Below are 17,003 nucleotides of genomic sequence, written 5' to 3'. Positions count from 1 at the left end.
TCTATGGAATGACCGCGCCAATGGTTGCTTAACCCACAGATCGTTTACCGACCGGTGAGCGCAACTGGCTATGGGCGCCTCAAATGGTTTTTTGTAATAAAATACGGGATTTAACGTGAACATTTTACCTTAGAATGTTGTTTTGACGCAGGTTACACTGACAGTTTCAAGGTAAATTGCGTGTTAATTCCCGTATTTTATAGAAATTGCATCCCGAAAGGTTAAAGTTATTATAGGATTGGCAGTAAAGACAAAATATGACCCCATGTTTTCTTAAGGATCGAATAATTCGACACTAAGTAGTATGATAGCTGGATAGATTAGCCGTACTAAATAATGCTATGTCTTAAAGAAACCATATGTCTTCCCTCTTGCGCATCTCTGGAAGAAACACAAATATTGATCGGAATTTGCATGTTTTATATAAATTCGACCGTGAATACGATTTCGATGACAGTAGAAATTGAACACCGCATGAATATTTTTACAACTGCACTATAAAGTTTAACAGTAAAAATTTTACATTCTTCGACTATAAAATGAAAAATGACATCGTAAAATTTATATATATCCTGGATTTTTATTGTTTTTTCGGAAGCCGAATACTATACTAACACCAACTAGCACACTAGGTCTAACCCTTCGTGCATTTTGAGGAACTTTATAAGGGATATTCGATCAAATTTTGCGAATGTTTTATTTGACCTTGATTTCATTCGGACGTTTGCAAAATGTTTCATAAGCTTTTAATTTGTCTATATTTCTTAAGTACCAATTGCTTACAAGATATATTTTACCCGGATAAAATAATTGTTGGCAATTTAAGACGGCGAGACGTTGTCCCGTTAAATGTGCTTAATTATAACAAAGGTTATAGAAGGCGGTTCAATGCAAATAATCAAGCTAATTTGAAGTACAGGAGATCCAGAGATATACGGGAAAGCGTTGCTGATAGAAGATTTGAGGTAACTGATTACTATATTGTGTGTTGTGGTGAGGGCCTAAGTATGTTCCTTGTGGCATCCTTACTTTAGTTGGAAAGTAATAAGGATATGTTTGATTGATTGTTTTATTTTAATATATTTATTTATTTAGTAAGTAGTGAATTACAATAAACAGCTTGTCGTAGTTTATTCTGTTCATGGCAAAACGTTTATTACTGTGTTCAATGGATTTGAAAGGCTTACTAATGTCTTATTTTTGACCTAGTTGACAGAATTGCAAATAAGAGAGGAGAAGAATCGAGAGAACTTGGATCAATTGGAAGAGCAGTTAAGATGGCTGACGATTGACGCGGACGCAGTGCTTGGTGGTATCAGATCATGTTATTATTTATTTTATCAAAAAACATACATGATGTCACGCCAGTTGTACCCGAAGGTGGTGCAGACGTGTATGTAATACTCCCGAGTTTTGCCATTAACTCGTGGCTTAGTTAACAACAGCCGCGCGGGTCGATCTCTGAGGTTAAGCAACGCTTGTCGAGGTTGATCTGTTGATGGGTGGATGACCATCCTATACATATTGAGTTCGTTCGTGTTTCGGATGGCAAGTTAAATTGTCGGTCCCGGCTGTCATTTTCGAAGATCTTTGACAGTCGTTAAGTGCAGTCAGAAGCTTGAAAGTCTGACAAGTAGCCTTACCGAAGATTTCGTGTTATATCCCAGGTAACTGGGTTGTGGAGGTCAGATAGTCAGTCGCTCCATGTAAAAACACTGGTATTCAGTTGCATCCGGTGAGACTGGAAGCCGAATCCAACATAGCTTGGAAGAAAGGCTAAGCTGATATATTATTATATAGTCCCATGTAATAGGTAGCTAGCCTATGGCCATATATCGGGCACATTACTAATCTCCAGACTACTGTTAAAAACTGTAGTTTGTTGTCTGAGTTTGCTAGATGCGGAGGCCATTGCACATAAAATATAAATATAATAAAAATACTAGTTTATTGATGTTTTGTTAATAACACTCTTTAGAGAAAGTGTGTTCCACAGAAATCTTATATAAACTTTTCTCTTTGCAGATCAGCCGGCCCCTATGGCGTATTATGACCAAAACAACTAGTTACAAAAAAAAACAAAACCAGAGATTACCAATGCGCTACTTATTGCCTTACCCGGACATATGTAACGAAACTCCGGACTAGTCTAATATTTTTCTAATAAAAATGAGAGAAAACAATAACAGTTTATACAACACACCATTACTTGCAGACAAGCAGACCAAATTTGATAAATTAAAGTTGGTTTATCTAAAAGGGTATTTAAATAAGTTAAAGGAAAGAAAATCTGATTTGATGTCATTCAATCTGATTTGGGGTCATTCGTCTTGAGTCTGAGTTGAATGCGATTACCATACGATCCTTTTAACTGGTGAAAAGGGGACCTCTATTTTGGTTGTCGAGGTATATTTATAAGATTTGAAACTTATTTATAGTCCTACAACTTAGTAGAGAGCCTTGTATTCATGGTTTACGGCAGGTGACCCGTAGGTTTATGCAGCTGACAGTGTTTTATTTCATACAGTTTGTAAATATAAAGAATGGTTAATTATAATCTAGATGAATCGTGCGTGAAAAGGCTCCCTATTGTTGTCGGACTTTAAATAGGAATGAAATGGCGTTTGTTAGTCTCACCGAAAGTTGAGAACGGCTGAACCGATTTGGCTAATTTTTACTTGTCAAAGAAAGGTTTAAATGTAATATAACAATAGCCCAAAATCTCGCTATACCGATGTATAGCGTGATTTTGGGCTATTGTTATTACTTGAATTGAAAGGTCGATACCTTTACTGAGCTGGTTAATTGATGAAAGGTTTCATAGTCAAATAAAATATGTCAATAAATACATATTGTGAATAATACTCGACAATATGCCAAAATAATTTAAATATAACAAGTAACAAGCTATCATGTTGGTGTTACTCAGAACCCTTCATAAAAGTAAAAACATTATAATAAATAGTAGATATAAACGACGTGCATTCTACAAATTGTTGTTTAAACTATTACTAAACAAACAGCTCGTAAACACGCAATTATTTTGTGATAATTATCTATTGTTGTTAGTATTTTAACATACAAGTCAGGTATTAAATGTCCAAGTACAAGTCGGATTCACACACGAAAGGTCCCGTATTTATAAAAAATTGCAAATATTTATTTTGTTGCTGACTCTCTCGCTTTCTACTTTTTAATTTTCTTTTTAAAAAAGACAACTCCCGAACTAAGAATTGCTCTTGTGTCGCGGGGACTTTTACAAACATACAAACAACTCACACAGAGCACAATCAGACCCGAAAGAACTATTTGTGGAATTAAATTCCTTGTGGAGTTAGAACCCACGACCTCCCGACGCAATGGTAGTGGCGTGGCGACCACCTTAACCACTATGCCACGGAGATCGTCAAAACTACTATGTTATACCACGTAGTTTTGACGATGTAGTTTTAATCGTGTCTTGTCAAGCTATATATAGTCTTTCGAATTAGGTTTACTCGTATCTATAGATATAGAATTGTAGTTATGTAATAAATTAATATTATCTCTTCAGCAGTGTTTGCCATTCAACTTTCTCAACAACGTAGAGATAAAAATCAAACTGCATTTAATAATTCGAAGATAAAGTACTAAAATTAAAACTTGGCTTTTATAGGCAATCTCAAACTTGACGATTATAAAGTTGTGATGTTTCAAACTTTGCCTTTGTGCATTGTATTCTATGATAGACAAAAGAGAGGCCGGAAACGAGCCGTTTTAAATTTTGTGTTTAGATTTTTAAATTACTTTCTTTACTTTAAACGGGAAAGTTCTCATCCGCATAATAAGATTATTTATTAAACCGCAATGTTAAAAAATACACTAAGTATTAGAGACTGAAGATAAGAACTTTAGACTTTCGACTTATATAAGTAATACGGGAATTAACGTGAACACGAACAACGTTTCCGCGAAGGCTGTTACCATGGTCAGTGTAACCTGCGCCGAAATGTCAGGTATTGTAAGGTAAAAAGCGTGTTCGCGTTAATTGTCGTATTCTATATACTCATTAATAAATATAGCAGTTGCACGGCCTTGACTTTTTGAAGTTATGTGTGCATAAAAAGCTTTTTTGTCTTATTTTAACGGTAAAGGAAAATATCGTGATAAAACCTTACCGTAGCGTTCTTTACCTATAAAGAAAAGGTGATCTTATTTAAACAAAGTAAGGGTGTGTTTTAACTATCCTACTAATTAGAAGTGCAAAAGTTTGTAAGTATGAATGGATTTATGCATGTTTGTTAATCTTTACCGAAAAACGTACTGGACGCATTTTAATGAATTTTGGTACATTGATTGCTTATAACTTGGATTAACACATTGGATACTTTACACTCCGGGGAATCTCTTTAAGCGGACGAAATCGTGGGTAGAAGCTTTTTTTTATCTAGCCAGCCAGTTTCTGTGTCCCACTGGTGAGCAAAGGCTTCCCTAGACTTCCAGTCCCCTCGGTCATTTGCTGCTACCGGCCAATAAATGAAGAAGCTAGTTTTTAATAAAATTAACATTGTACCAATGTATTACATTGTTCAAATAACATTGGAAATCTTCCAAAGATACATAAAACTTCACACTTGAACGACTCAAACGCGTCTGATTGCTTTTTCCTTGAAACTCCCAAGTTATGGAATAAATTATGGCGGTTCACGAAACTCCCGTAACGAGAGGTAACTAATGGATTTGCATATATTATTTTAACGATATGAATGTAACTTTTAAACTTTTGCGTTGCCTGTGTATTACAATGTAAGCTGCGCTGATACGTCAAGCAATCAAAATTAAAATGCATGTTCGCAGTAAATATAGCATAATCTTATGAGGTTTTCTTTTCGACTGCCTCCGTGGCGCAGTGGTGGCAAAATTTTGAAGATAGTTGTTACTTTCTGAACGGTTTTCGGCGAACCGTTACAGTAATATTGCTTAGATATAAATATAATACTATCTTTTTTCAAAGATTTGCGAGCGAAACCTCACGGATGAGTAAGTATTACACAAGTTTTTAATTCAGTGCATATTAAAATGAACTTAGCGTTTATTTTCTTTTTGTTCTTGACAAAGCAAGGTTATTTTTGTTTTATCACAAAGTATTTAGGTCTAGGTCAGCGCTAAACAAGTTTTTGTAGTGATTTTATCTTTCTAGGGTTCCGATTTATAAGATGGAAATCTCAATCTTTTTGTTTTATCTTCAGTAAAAGTCCAAAGAAATAATTATAATTATTAACGCCTATCCACACCACACCTCATGCGATCACTAGGTCTACGGTTCGTTTTCCGGTTAGGGCAATGTGCTAATGAGTTAATCTCATATGAACCACAACATTCCTAATAGAAACAAATAGAAGCCCGGAATTTGTTGCGCAGACAATATATGACAATATATTTAATTTGTTTTACATGGGACTAATATGATATTTTGAAGAGCAAACAGTGTGACGCTATCTTCACATTCCTTTATTAATTAATTTTACGCAATTACGTCAAAACGACTGCACGGATTTTGGTAGATTTTTGCACAGACATTTTTTTTCACTCAGAAGAAGTCATGGGACGAACCAAGTAGATAAATAATCCATAGAAATGCTACGGAAACTAAATTATCTACTACGGGACCTTTCGTACAGAGCTTCTCTAGTTTTTGTTCTAATTAAAGTTTACAACTCCAGTTTATTTTAGTCGCGGCGACGCTTGAGTGTGCACTCTGTCTCTTAAACTTGACTTACATTTTACCTTTTTTACAGTACTTTATTCTGAGTTCACCTTTATTCGAATTTATGGTACTTAAGTACAGTTTCTTTTATTATAAAATGATTAGGATTAGGCAAGTTTGATACTATGGTGCATCAAGTTAGTAGGTGAAGATAAGTCGAATTAAGTACAGTTTCTTTTATTATAAAATGATTAGGATTAGGCAAGTTTGATATTATGGTGTGTCAAGTTAGTAGGTGAAGATAAGTAGAATTATTATCATACTATATTAATATTATGAATCAGAATCTGTTATGCATTTAGGGATAAAATATTAAAATATTTTGATTTAAAGCTGTTGGAATATTCTCAAACGTTGACTTGGTAACGTGCTCTATATGGTATAAGGTTTGCCCCTTTATGGGACAAAGTATGTGAACTGCAAAACGTAAGTGTATTGGATAGACATAACCAAACTAACGTAACCAACAAGTACGGTTAAAAACAAAGTTGTAAAAAAACATTTTAATTTTTCACCATTAACTCTATAGGACCTTTCCGTCGTAAAGTACGTTATATCCATTTTCATTTAGAGGTCGTATTCCTCACCATTTTAACTGGCAGCAACAAATAAAAGTAAGCATAACGGAATTAATTACGCCATAACAATAAATAAATTAGTGGAAGGAAGGACCGTTAAAATTTAAACAAGGCGAAGGCAATTTTAGTGGCCATTTTGATTAGCATGCTTAATGACTGGCGCGGCCCGCGAGGAGTTCGCGGAACTGTAGCTCGATTCTCTACCATCATCGACTACCGATAACCGGCTAGCTGTCGAAATAATTTGTATGAAAAATCTGATCAGCGCCTCTAGCGGACGTCGTAGAAATTATTTTTGCAGTTCATTTAAATGTTTGAAAGTAAAATTATAAAGCTATTTCAATTAATTATAATTATAACAGCATTGAATTATTAATTAACCGCGGTAACAATGTATAAAATGCCGTACCGTAAAATGACTGCCAAAATAGTTCCTACGACGCCCGTCTCTGCTACTATCGAATACCGACAACCGACCTTTCATCTAGAAATTTTGTGTGAAAATCTGATCAGCGCCTTTGATGGGCGCCGTAGGAAATATTTTGGCAGTACATTCTAAATGTCAAAATTTCGATAGCTAGCCGGTTGTCGGTAGTCGATAGTGATAGAGAATCGAGGTACAGATCAGCGCCTCTAGCGTAATTTACAGGAGCTATTTACGCTTATCAATAATACTGACTCTAGAAAATTGCGCTTCTGAATTCATATACCGTGAAGTACTAGTAAAACGTTTAAAGGCGCTGTCATCAACAAGAATAATTCCAATGCCCGAGGACATTCTCGCCTCGTATAGCGTTAAGATACAGTTACAGCGCTGACTGGAGACTAAAGCAACTGACGACGATATCACGTTAAGATTTCCTACTCACTTTTATACGAAACACTGTTCAACGCCTATAGCGGATTCTGCAAGCACTATTTTTTAAATGTCAAACGCTCGCTTCTCGATAGTATCGAGTTTAGAATATCGCGAGATTTCCAGCATTCCGTATTGTCGTATCGCTTTTGTATCGAGTATTTGATATTTAGATAGTAGATGATAGTAGTAAAAACTTACTTAATTAGTGGATCGAAATGGTCGAATTTCAGCCAGGGTTACAATATTTATAGAAATTATAAAAGGAAGCCAAAAGTTCCTCTTTCATTCTGAGAGAAGGCTGGTACCTGGCAAAACATTTATTTATATTTAGACTAGCTGACCCGCGCAGCTCCGCTCACGCTTTCTTGTTTTTATTTAATACCGCGCATTTTCATATTCATTCATCTTTTACACCTTCTCTGGACTTCCACAAATAATTCAAGACCAAAATTAGCCGAATCGGCCCACGTCCGGCCGTTCACGATTTTGAGACTAACGAACCACAATTCATTTTTATATACATATTTGAGATTACAGTGAGGTTTTTCCTGCAGTCTGCCTTAAACTTCAGTACAAAACCTATAACTTCAAAGTGTAAACATGAAGACAGGTTAGGAGAGAAGCGAAGAGGCCCTAAGGCAATGTAGTTAACCCCTAATTAACGTGGGTCATATAGAGAGCTATATCAGTATCCTATAACATACTTATTATGACCAATTTAGTGTTAAATTGCCTCTGTAATCTGAGCGGTCTATGCGGCTGCAACGAAGCCTCGAGTGAAATCTTGAGTGAAACCAAGTGCTTTTGGGTCTTTCCCATTTTCATTGGTACGTTTTTAATAGAAGATTTAGAGCCTCGTGTCTCGCAAGAAAGTTGCCTTCGGGTACATGGCACCAAGACTACGTAAGATGAAAATAACATTTCAGTACATTTATGCATTTCAGTTATATGTACTGAAATGCATAGATTATCTTTCAGGCTAATAGAGTAATGAATGATACCAAATTAGATTATAATAGTAAGACAAAATAAATGGATGTGATTTAGCTAGAGGAAACTTGTAAGGATCGCACCAAGTCGCGTAAACTGGTCTCTGCCTACCCCTAAAAAAATGCTTTCTGTTCAGTGGCTTGCTGCTATATTCGGACATACAAAATTAAACGGCGTGTAGTTATACATAACTCGTGTATTACATTGCTTTCAAACCTGTTTGAAAAGACGTAGCTATTTTCAGACTTCAGATTGAAAGCTATAAATAGACACCCTAAGATAGAAGCTGCCTAAAACTGGTGTAGGTTTCAAAAAGGCTTTGCAAAACGCTTACTAAACTGGCTACTTCTGTAGTCCGAGCAATGGTGTTGATGTATTACGATCAAACATGACATCTGTGACCAAAATTACTGTACAGGCAAAGTGTTATCCTACTTTAATTAAACGCGAAAGTTTGTAAGTATGAATAGATTTATGTACGTTTGTTACTCTTTCAAAAATTTTGGTATACTGATAGCTTATTACCTAGATTATAATAGAATACATATATTGAAACTTCCTGCATATAATTATATTAAACAAGATGGGTTCAATACCCTAAATACGTGATTTTTGAAAGGTTTTTTTCATAAAATTGCAGTCACTTATTTAGCAGCTAGCTTATCTACACTAAAATATAAACTATGTAACTGGTCCCCATTCAACAAGAATATAAAAAAAGTACCAAAAGAGAGACATTTTAGGAAAAGGTACCTTTTAGAAATACCTCTGCTTAAGCACACAAAACGTTCATTCATAAGAAAATTGAAAAAGTAAAATGATGACCAAAAATTCACATTTTCGCATAAGATTACCAGGGATGTGGAACGTAATTTAATATTTTTGAAGGAATCAATTTGGGTGGATCAAATTAGGTTTCCCTTAATAGAAATTTACTTTCGAACCATTTATTTCGAACGAAATCAGAGTTGTGTGAATCTTTTAAATGGGGTCAAGAGGGAACACACTGTGTGGAAAAATGCATGTTCTGCCAAATAAAAACCTATTCTGAGAACACAAACTAACGTTTCTTTAATACATATGCCATTATCGTTATGATAATTACGCAAGGAATCAATTTAATTACTACCTGTTTATACAAAACTGTTGCCATATTGGAAACAATGTTTAACGTATCCTGCGAAACTTAAAGAACATAAAGTCATTTGTATGTACATTTCAGTCCTGTGAATCGCCCCTAGCGTATTACACAATAACTATTTTTTCAAGTTGTTTTAAATGTCTATTCGATAGTACTGGGTGTAGGAAAGCGCGCAACAGTTTGCTAACCCTTTATACAATGCATTGTCAATATTGGAGTTTACTATCCGTTACAGTTTTTTTACGCAACACTGTCCCAACTGCAAACAAACTAGTGTGATTTCAACACTACAGTTTGACATTCTATCGTACCTATGTAAAAAAAGGCACCAACATTTTTGTATGAAGAAAAAATACAAATTCATATAATATTACCTTGCATTGATTTTTGAGGAATATTGTTGTGTGCCTTGCTTTGTTTAATCGGAACCTTAAAACTAATCAAGTGACAGAATATGATAAAAACAGTAAAGCTGCGCGTCCATTGTGTCGGAAACGAAGCGGATTACCGCATCTACTGGATCCGCGTTTCGGCAACACAGAAAAGACAAGAATACAGTGATACTGCAACTATCTACTACTGTCGACAACCAAGATCCGGCCAGCTATCGAAAAAAAATGTGTGACATTCGGTTTAGCGCCTCTAGTGAGCGTCGTAGAAACTAAATATTTCGACAGTACATGTTAAATTTCAAACTCTCGATACTCAATGGTTCCAATTGTAGAGAATCGCTATATATCACGGTCCGTACGCTCCGATTCTAAGGAAGTGGACGCCTAGCTTGATATGAATAAACCAATTCCTACGAACAGATTGTAGGAATCATAGTACCTAAATCGTATTTATAGTCTCTGCTTGACACGATGGAAACAACGTATGGTTGTTTATAGATAACTAATAAACACGGTCATCTGATTCCAAACTAAGTAGAGCTCGTACTATGGTAACCAGATAATTGATATGCATACATATAATATACTTCTAAAATACAAACCTATCTATTAGCCTTATATTAGATAAATTAACCACCAGGCTGAGAATAAATACTTGTGCTCATCACCCAAATATTAGGTCGGGGAAAAAGTCTTTTTGCATTAAACATAGTATGTATGAACTTGTAATAAAGTCTTTTCTCTTCACAAAAAAAGCTCAATATTTGGATACCTCACGAGCTCACTAAATGAAACCTAATGAACAATGTACTCATTTGTAATTCTTGGAGCCAAAGAATTTTTTTTTACAAGTTCATACATAGTATAATGCGAAAAGACTTTTTCCTCGACCTAATATTTGTCCCGGGTTGGATTCGTACCCACCGTAACCCACACGCGGTACCAAACATCTATATATCTTTAAAGTATACTTACACTTACTTGATAAAACGTTGGGTATTTTAAATAAAAAATCTATTGAGTTTTTTCCCCTCCATGTGGTTTTGTCCAGTGTTGTTGAAAGTACGGTCGTTGTCTCTCCCGGATGACCTTCTCGATTTATTTCTTCCCTCCTCAAATTTATAGCCACTGTCGAGACCCTTGTTTTGAAAACAAACCGTAAGGCCCAATAGCCCTTTATAACAGTTTATAAAACGATTGTTAAATTTATTAAGATTTTTGAAACTCAAACAAGGCTCAATGAACTGATGTTAATTGTTTTCGCAAGTTTTCGCAATGAATGATCGTTATTCTGGAAATTGTAAACCAATATTTTGTATAAAATGTTTCCTGTTAATTGAAAGTGTACGGTTAAATGGTTTTTGTTGTTACATTATTTTTACATTTTGTTAACTTGTCGGACAGTTTTTCTGTTTTTAATTTTTAATTTAAATTTACCTTTCCGCCTAACCCCTTTCCGTTTCGACAGGAGAATTTGCCCAGCAGTGGGTCAGTTAAAAAAATAAATCGATTGCTATATTTTCAGGCTAAGCGATTTTTATAAATGTACGTTGTGTATAATTTTATCAAAATCAATTCAGTAACTTTCGATTTAAAGAAATAAACATTCCTCAATCGACCTACTTTCTTGAATCAGCAACAATCATTAAACCCCACGTTCGAATATCTAACAAAAATATCAATCTAACAATTGCTTGTTTCAAGGAAATCTCGAAGCTTATCTCGAACGGCTTTTTCACTCAATTCAGTGTATCTTAAATCAAAGCAAGTGAAGGCGACTCGATGAAAGAAATGCACCAACTTGTTCAACTTTAAGTAAAGAAAGCTGAGAGCATACTCTTAGCTTTCTGTAATCAGTGTTCGAAATGGCTATTTGTTTCTACAATATTCTGTTTTATTAAGTTAAAGTTTTCGAGGTTATTGCATATTGTTATGAGCTGAATACATTTTTCCTTTCATGAAACTTTAATAAATTGAAAGGTACAGTTCCCCGACTAGAACAATGTTGTAAATGATTTGACGAAAATCTTAGCTAATTGGCCCGCAAGCCTCTGTTCGGATGCCTACCTTAATTCATTTATTTCAGCACATTACATTGCATACTTAAGGTGTAGGAAGATGTGAAATAAAACACACCCACCGACCGCTATCAACAATGTAAGTCTCATGCAATCTTCGTGCTTTTGACATAGCTAAACCACTGCTGTCTTAATTTCACAACTACTCGTACCTACATTTGACAAACTCTCCGAAGCCTATAGATATACCACTTGCGGTCACCCATCTAAAGACAGTCCGAGCTAAAGTTGCTTAACCTACTGATGTTTTACTTACCGGTGACCGCGACTACGAGCGCCTTATACGTTCAATTTGCATACGTGAGTAGTTCTCGAGGTACTTTCTGTCGCAGATCTCTTAAAGCGCAGGTCACACATTCACGTACACACACTATCTGTGCCTCGGAGCTCTGATAATCTCCCAATTCCATTCGCTAGTTCACCTCAAAGCTGCTCTTGCTTGGTTTCTTACACGATGTGGTTGTATGCGGATAGGGCAAGTAAAATATACGCTGATTGATATGGTATTCACCGTATTCATACTTGGACTGCGTACTTAGGTGAGTTTCACGGTTTATAAATAAGTGTGAGATATGCTAAATAATCGTCGTTTCTTCGTCTGTTATATTCCATCAATTTCTGTTTTGTAGTTTAGCCGTAGAAACGTATTTGTTAAGTTTTTAAGACTAAGTCAGTTTGAAAATTTATTGATAAGTTTCAGATAATTTATGCCGTCCCCGAATAATTATTTCGGGTCTGGGTGTACTTTGTGTCCGTTGTTTGCATGTCACTGCGACACAAGAGCAATTCTTAGTGCGGGAGTTGTCTTTAAAACAAAACAAACACCCCTCTGGTCACCAAAATTGGTTACTCGGCCGAGAACTTTTTATAGAAAAAACTAAATTATTTTAAGTTTTGACAATATTTATATCACATCCGTTTTTAGCGACTTACTGGCAGATCGGTACAGCTTTCCGTGAGTAAAACGAAGAGCGGTGATATTATTTTCTTCGGGAGCATGTCGGCAAGATTATACGTTGCATTTCACTGCAGCTACTAAAACATTAGGATGTTCTTTTATTTACGTAAAGCTTAAGATAAAATAATCAGTAAAACGTTATATTGTGACACATACCGTTGGACAACTCACACATGGTGATCTGATTCCAAACTAAGCAGAGTTTGTACTATGGTAAGATATCTGATAAACATAATATTATACTTCTAAAAACATACATAAATAGCTACATTAATAACCAGGCTCAAAACAGATACTCGTGCTCATCGCATAAATATTTGTCCTGGGTGGGATTCAAACCCGCCACACACGGCTCTACGGTTCTTGCGGCGAGATAACCACGTTAACCATTGCATAAGTATTTCACGTTAATAATATCAACTGCAAACAAAAACATAATGTCAGGACTGTAGCGTAGCATAAAAAGAGTGCCCACACACAATAAAAATAAGCAAAAAATAAAAAAAATACTCGTGTATACCTTTTCTTTGTCACAGTCATAATATTTTATTTTTCCGGCACAACTAATTGTATATTTTCTAAAGAACAAGTGGGCTCTTTGTTTCTTTGTATAGACTGAAGTATCCTTTCCCAGACAAAGTTTACAATACGCTGCGAGTGCACTAATTATGTCTCTAGAGTTTGTCTTGAACCCACTGTGTTTTAAAATAAGGAAAAAACCGAGCTTTTCAGATTTTTAACGAAGAATACTGTCTTATTTTACAAAGGTCTTATATACCAGTATAATGACAATGTGTAAGTATAGTCTAATTGTCTTACCCCTCATAGCAGGCAAGTGTCAAATGTTGATACCAATTGGCTACATTTGCGCAGTTAGTGACTGAAGTCTCCTCTTTGAATCCCGGGTTAGGCCAAATAGTTATTTTTAAGATTTTCTGTCCAGAAATTCTCAATCATTCATAAATAGAAGAGGTCGTAGACTTTTGGGCCAGTATAGCGTACAAAGCCCTCAGCTCTGCGCCCGATCTCTCGCTCTCGTGTCGGTTACTGTCCCATCTTACTACGAGATAAGTATAGTACTTTTAAACATTGTAGCCGATTATGGACTAGTCAGTCATCATTATTAATGAACATCGCTAAGTTTACCTCGATTGGTCAGATTTTTTTCTAACGTTCTTAAGGTGAAGCTTACCAGAATACCTATACTGTAGTTTATTCCCCTTTTTGGGATCACTTACAAATTCCTAGGACAGTCTTATAAACTAAGTCATAAAACTCATATTCGGGTCACGAGGATTCGTTACGGTATGGAGATCAAGGTGACCCAAAAACTTTGCTAATTACAATTTTAAAACAAAACGTCATAATCGTATTTTTTGCGAAGATATTAATGGGAGAGATAAAAGTTAGGGAATGTTTTATTTCAATACCTGTAGAAGTAATTTAAGAACTTAATAGAAAAAGAGACCTATTGATATTATAAAAGTGAAATTATGCCTGTCTGTAACGATTTTAAGGCTTTCAGGGCCAAGTAATCAATGTAACTATAACGTATACACTAAAATTTGACTTCATAGCTCGCCTATAATAAAAGTTGACTTTTATTTATTTATTTAGGGAAGTAAACGTGTTTATTTTTTGTAGGATTTGTCGCAGAAAAATAAGAATTGTGTTATTCTATTTCCACCAGAGTTAAATGTTTACACAAAATCATTTGTACGTTTTAAAAAACCAGACGTAGGTTCCTTTCCTAAAACACGAGGCACTACGTCGAAAAGTTAAAAATAAATGATATTTCACACTCCGTAAGCATTAAGTTATTACTTTAAAAGCCGCGATGGTTGAGTAAATGTAAATAATGTGATAGCAATTTGTGAAATGGGATTTTTTCTCAATATGGCGTCACCTCGAAAAATGTATTCCTGTTCAGTACTAGCTGATTCGTGTGACTCCGCCTGTTTGGCCTCCAATTTTAAGCATATTGTATTTATTAAATATTATCAATATTTCATTAAAAAGCAATTCAGCGGTTTAGCTATGAAAGTGTAACAGACTGACAGACAGACTTTCTGACTTCCCTATTACAGTAACAGTATAAAATACAGATTAATACATAAATAAATACAATAGGTATATCAAGTCCTTTGTACCTGAAGGTACATGTGTGAAATATACCTACGTTTCGCCCTTACTACGGATTATTCTATTTTGTAAACTTGCTTTTGGATAAAAATGGATTTAGTGAGTTATCCATTGGACTTGGCTAGTTTGGTTAGATTAGTTAGATCTGCGAATGTTAATTTCTTATAATTTTACGACGGTCATAAAAAAGGCAATAAGCGAAAAAATCCCTAATCCAGGTTTATCCAGGCGCGGTAAAGAAAAGCTCAAACATGCCCAAAAAGAGATTACATTACATTATTCACTTACATATCTAAAATACGTGACGAAAACGGATTTGTTTGAACAAGTACAGGCACGTCAGGTATAAAGGCTTTCTGAACATTTAAAAACATAATATTGCACAATGTCCTAAGTTAAAATAATCTGTAACATATTTTTCAAGAAGAACAATCGGTACTGGAACTCCGCTCCGTTGTTTTCACTTTCAATTCCGACTTAAAATTATTACAAAAAGTAGTTCCTCCGACGCCCGCTAGAGGCGCTGATCAGTTCTTCATAAAACATATTTTGTTGATAGTCGATAGTATGAAAGCACTGGTCTGTAGCGCGATTTTCTATGATTTTCTACTGTTATATCGATGTTCTATCGTCAGTTTAACATTTTATTTTAGTTTAAATAATAGTTTCTCCGGAATATGCTACGAGCGCTGCGCGCTTTCTTCATGTTAATCGATTGTATCGCGCCTTTTACTAACAATGTGTGGCTTACCTACGAATTATCTTTGCAGCTGTCAGTATTTGATAAAGTAGTTAATAAATAAATTGAAAGGCTATACGCGGATGGATAAATAATGATACATTTTCGGGCCTAAAGTGTGGTGTAGTAAAAAAAAAAATACTTTATAATATTTCCAAGTGCGTACGTACACTTAAATGTATGTTTTCAGCGTTTTTCAACAACTAAGGCTGTCTGCCCGCAATGGAATATTAATGTACAGCCTTAAATAACCGCGGTTGTTTGAAAAGGTAGCCGGTCAGTAGCTTTGGACCAACATTATATTTGTTTCGTTTTCATACTGTTTATGAGAGAAATAATTTTTATATTAATTAAATCTAATATAAAAATATAATAATAAGTATTGTTTGTGTATGTATAAAGAGTTATTGTATAATTACCACAGTCATAATGTAAAACAGACGTGATATTATGTATGTATGGATGGATGTTTGATCGTTTTTATGAAACTTAATTTAAACTATTTGAGTATTCTCACACCCCACACTCACACTCACACACATGCGCTCGCACACATGCGCTCGCACAAATATATGCATGCATGCACTTGAATCCCACATCCACAAAATTCTTTAATTCTGTAACATGATTCACGGTTTGAACCCTGTTGCCCAACATACAGGCTTAGCCTAGTTTGGGAATCAGTTGTATTGTCATATGTGAATTTAAATGGGAAATAAAGATATTATTATTCTCTATTATTCTCTCTTTAAAGGAATGGTTTTTTTTTTGGGTAGTATAAAATTCAAAGTTCATAAGAACAAAAACTGTTTTAAAAACAATTTTAATATAAAAAGTAGTATTTCTTCCTTTTATTCAGGTTAAGAAACTTGTGAACAATTTTAATATCATCGGGGTCTGTGGTTCCGTACAAAAGCAACAGTTGCCCACAAAGAACGCAATAATTCATGGCTTATCCTAACTTTGTTATCACAAATAAAATTAAACGTTCCGAGTAAAATCTTATTGTAAAGTTGTATAATAAATAATATATTTTTTCTTTTGGTACAAGGTTTTCAATTTCAAGGCCACCCAAAAGACATAAACTTAAAAATTGATTGCCCTCTAGCGGGTCCCGTCGTTACTATTTATGCAGTGCATGTTAAATGTCAGAATCTCGATACTCGATAGTACTGTCAGTATCGAATCGCGTGATATTCACAAAAGAAAAATAAACTTCTCAACTTAATTTTTCTGTGTGTGTATATTTTTTCCAAAATATAATCTTGTTCAGAGACCGTTATTTCTGTGGGTTGATCCTTTAATTATTTACCCTTTTTCCGTGCATGCTCAGATGTTATGAGGTCGTGAGTTCGGGACGTGACCCCAGTTCTAATTATG

General features: G+C 35.0%; 1 protein-coding gene across 1 annotated transcript; it reads left to right on the top strand.

Moving 5' to 3' along the window:
- Positions 1-578: 578 nt before the first annotated feature.
- On the top strand, positions 579-3,486 carry LOC142979824 (uncharacterized). The gene is made up of 3 exons (XM_076125016.1): positions 579-965; positions 1,210-1,312; positions 2,026-3,486. Exons 1-3 carry the CDS (start codon positions 732-734, stop codon positions 2,064-2,066), a joined length of 378 nt encoding a protein of 125 aa, XP_075981131.1. The 5' UTR covers positions 579-731; the 3' UTR covers positions 2,067-3,486.
- The last annotated feature ends 13,517 nt before the right edge of the window (positions 3,487-17,003 follow it).

The sequence above is a fragment of the Anticarsia gemmatalis genome, chromosome 2, assembly GCF_050436995.1.
Source record: "Anticarsia gemmatalis isolate Benzon Research Colony breed Stoneville strain chromosome 2, ilAntGemm2 primary, whole genome shotgun sequence".
NCBI classification, from domain to species: domain Eukaryota; kingdom Metazoa; phylum Arthropoda; class Insecta; order Lepidoptera; family Erebidae; genus Anticarsia; species Anticarsia gemmatalis.
This window is presented reverse-complemented; position numbering and strand designations above follow the sequence as displayed.

What these genes read in the sequence shown, in the direction of transcription:
- LOC142979824 (XM_076125016.1), top strand. Translation starts at nt 732, where the DNA reads ATGTTTCATAAGCTTTTAATTTGTCTATATTTCTTAAGTACCAATTGC. An exon ending in TTGCTGATAGAAGATTTGAG is followed by an intron (nt 966 to 1,209) that starts GTAACTGATTAC and finishes TTTTTGACCTAG; the next exon opens with TTGACAGAATTGCAAATAAG. An exon ending in CGCGGACGCAGTGCTTGGTG is followed by an intron (nt 1,313 to 2,025) that starts GTATCAGATCAT and finishes TTCTCTTTGCAG; the next exon opens with ATCAGCCGGCCCCTATGGCG.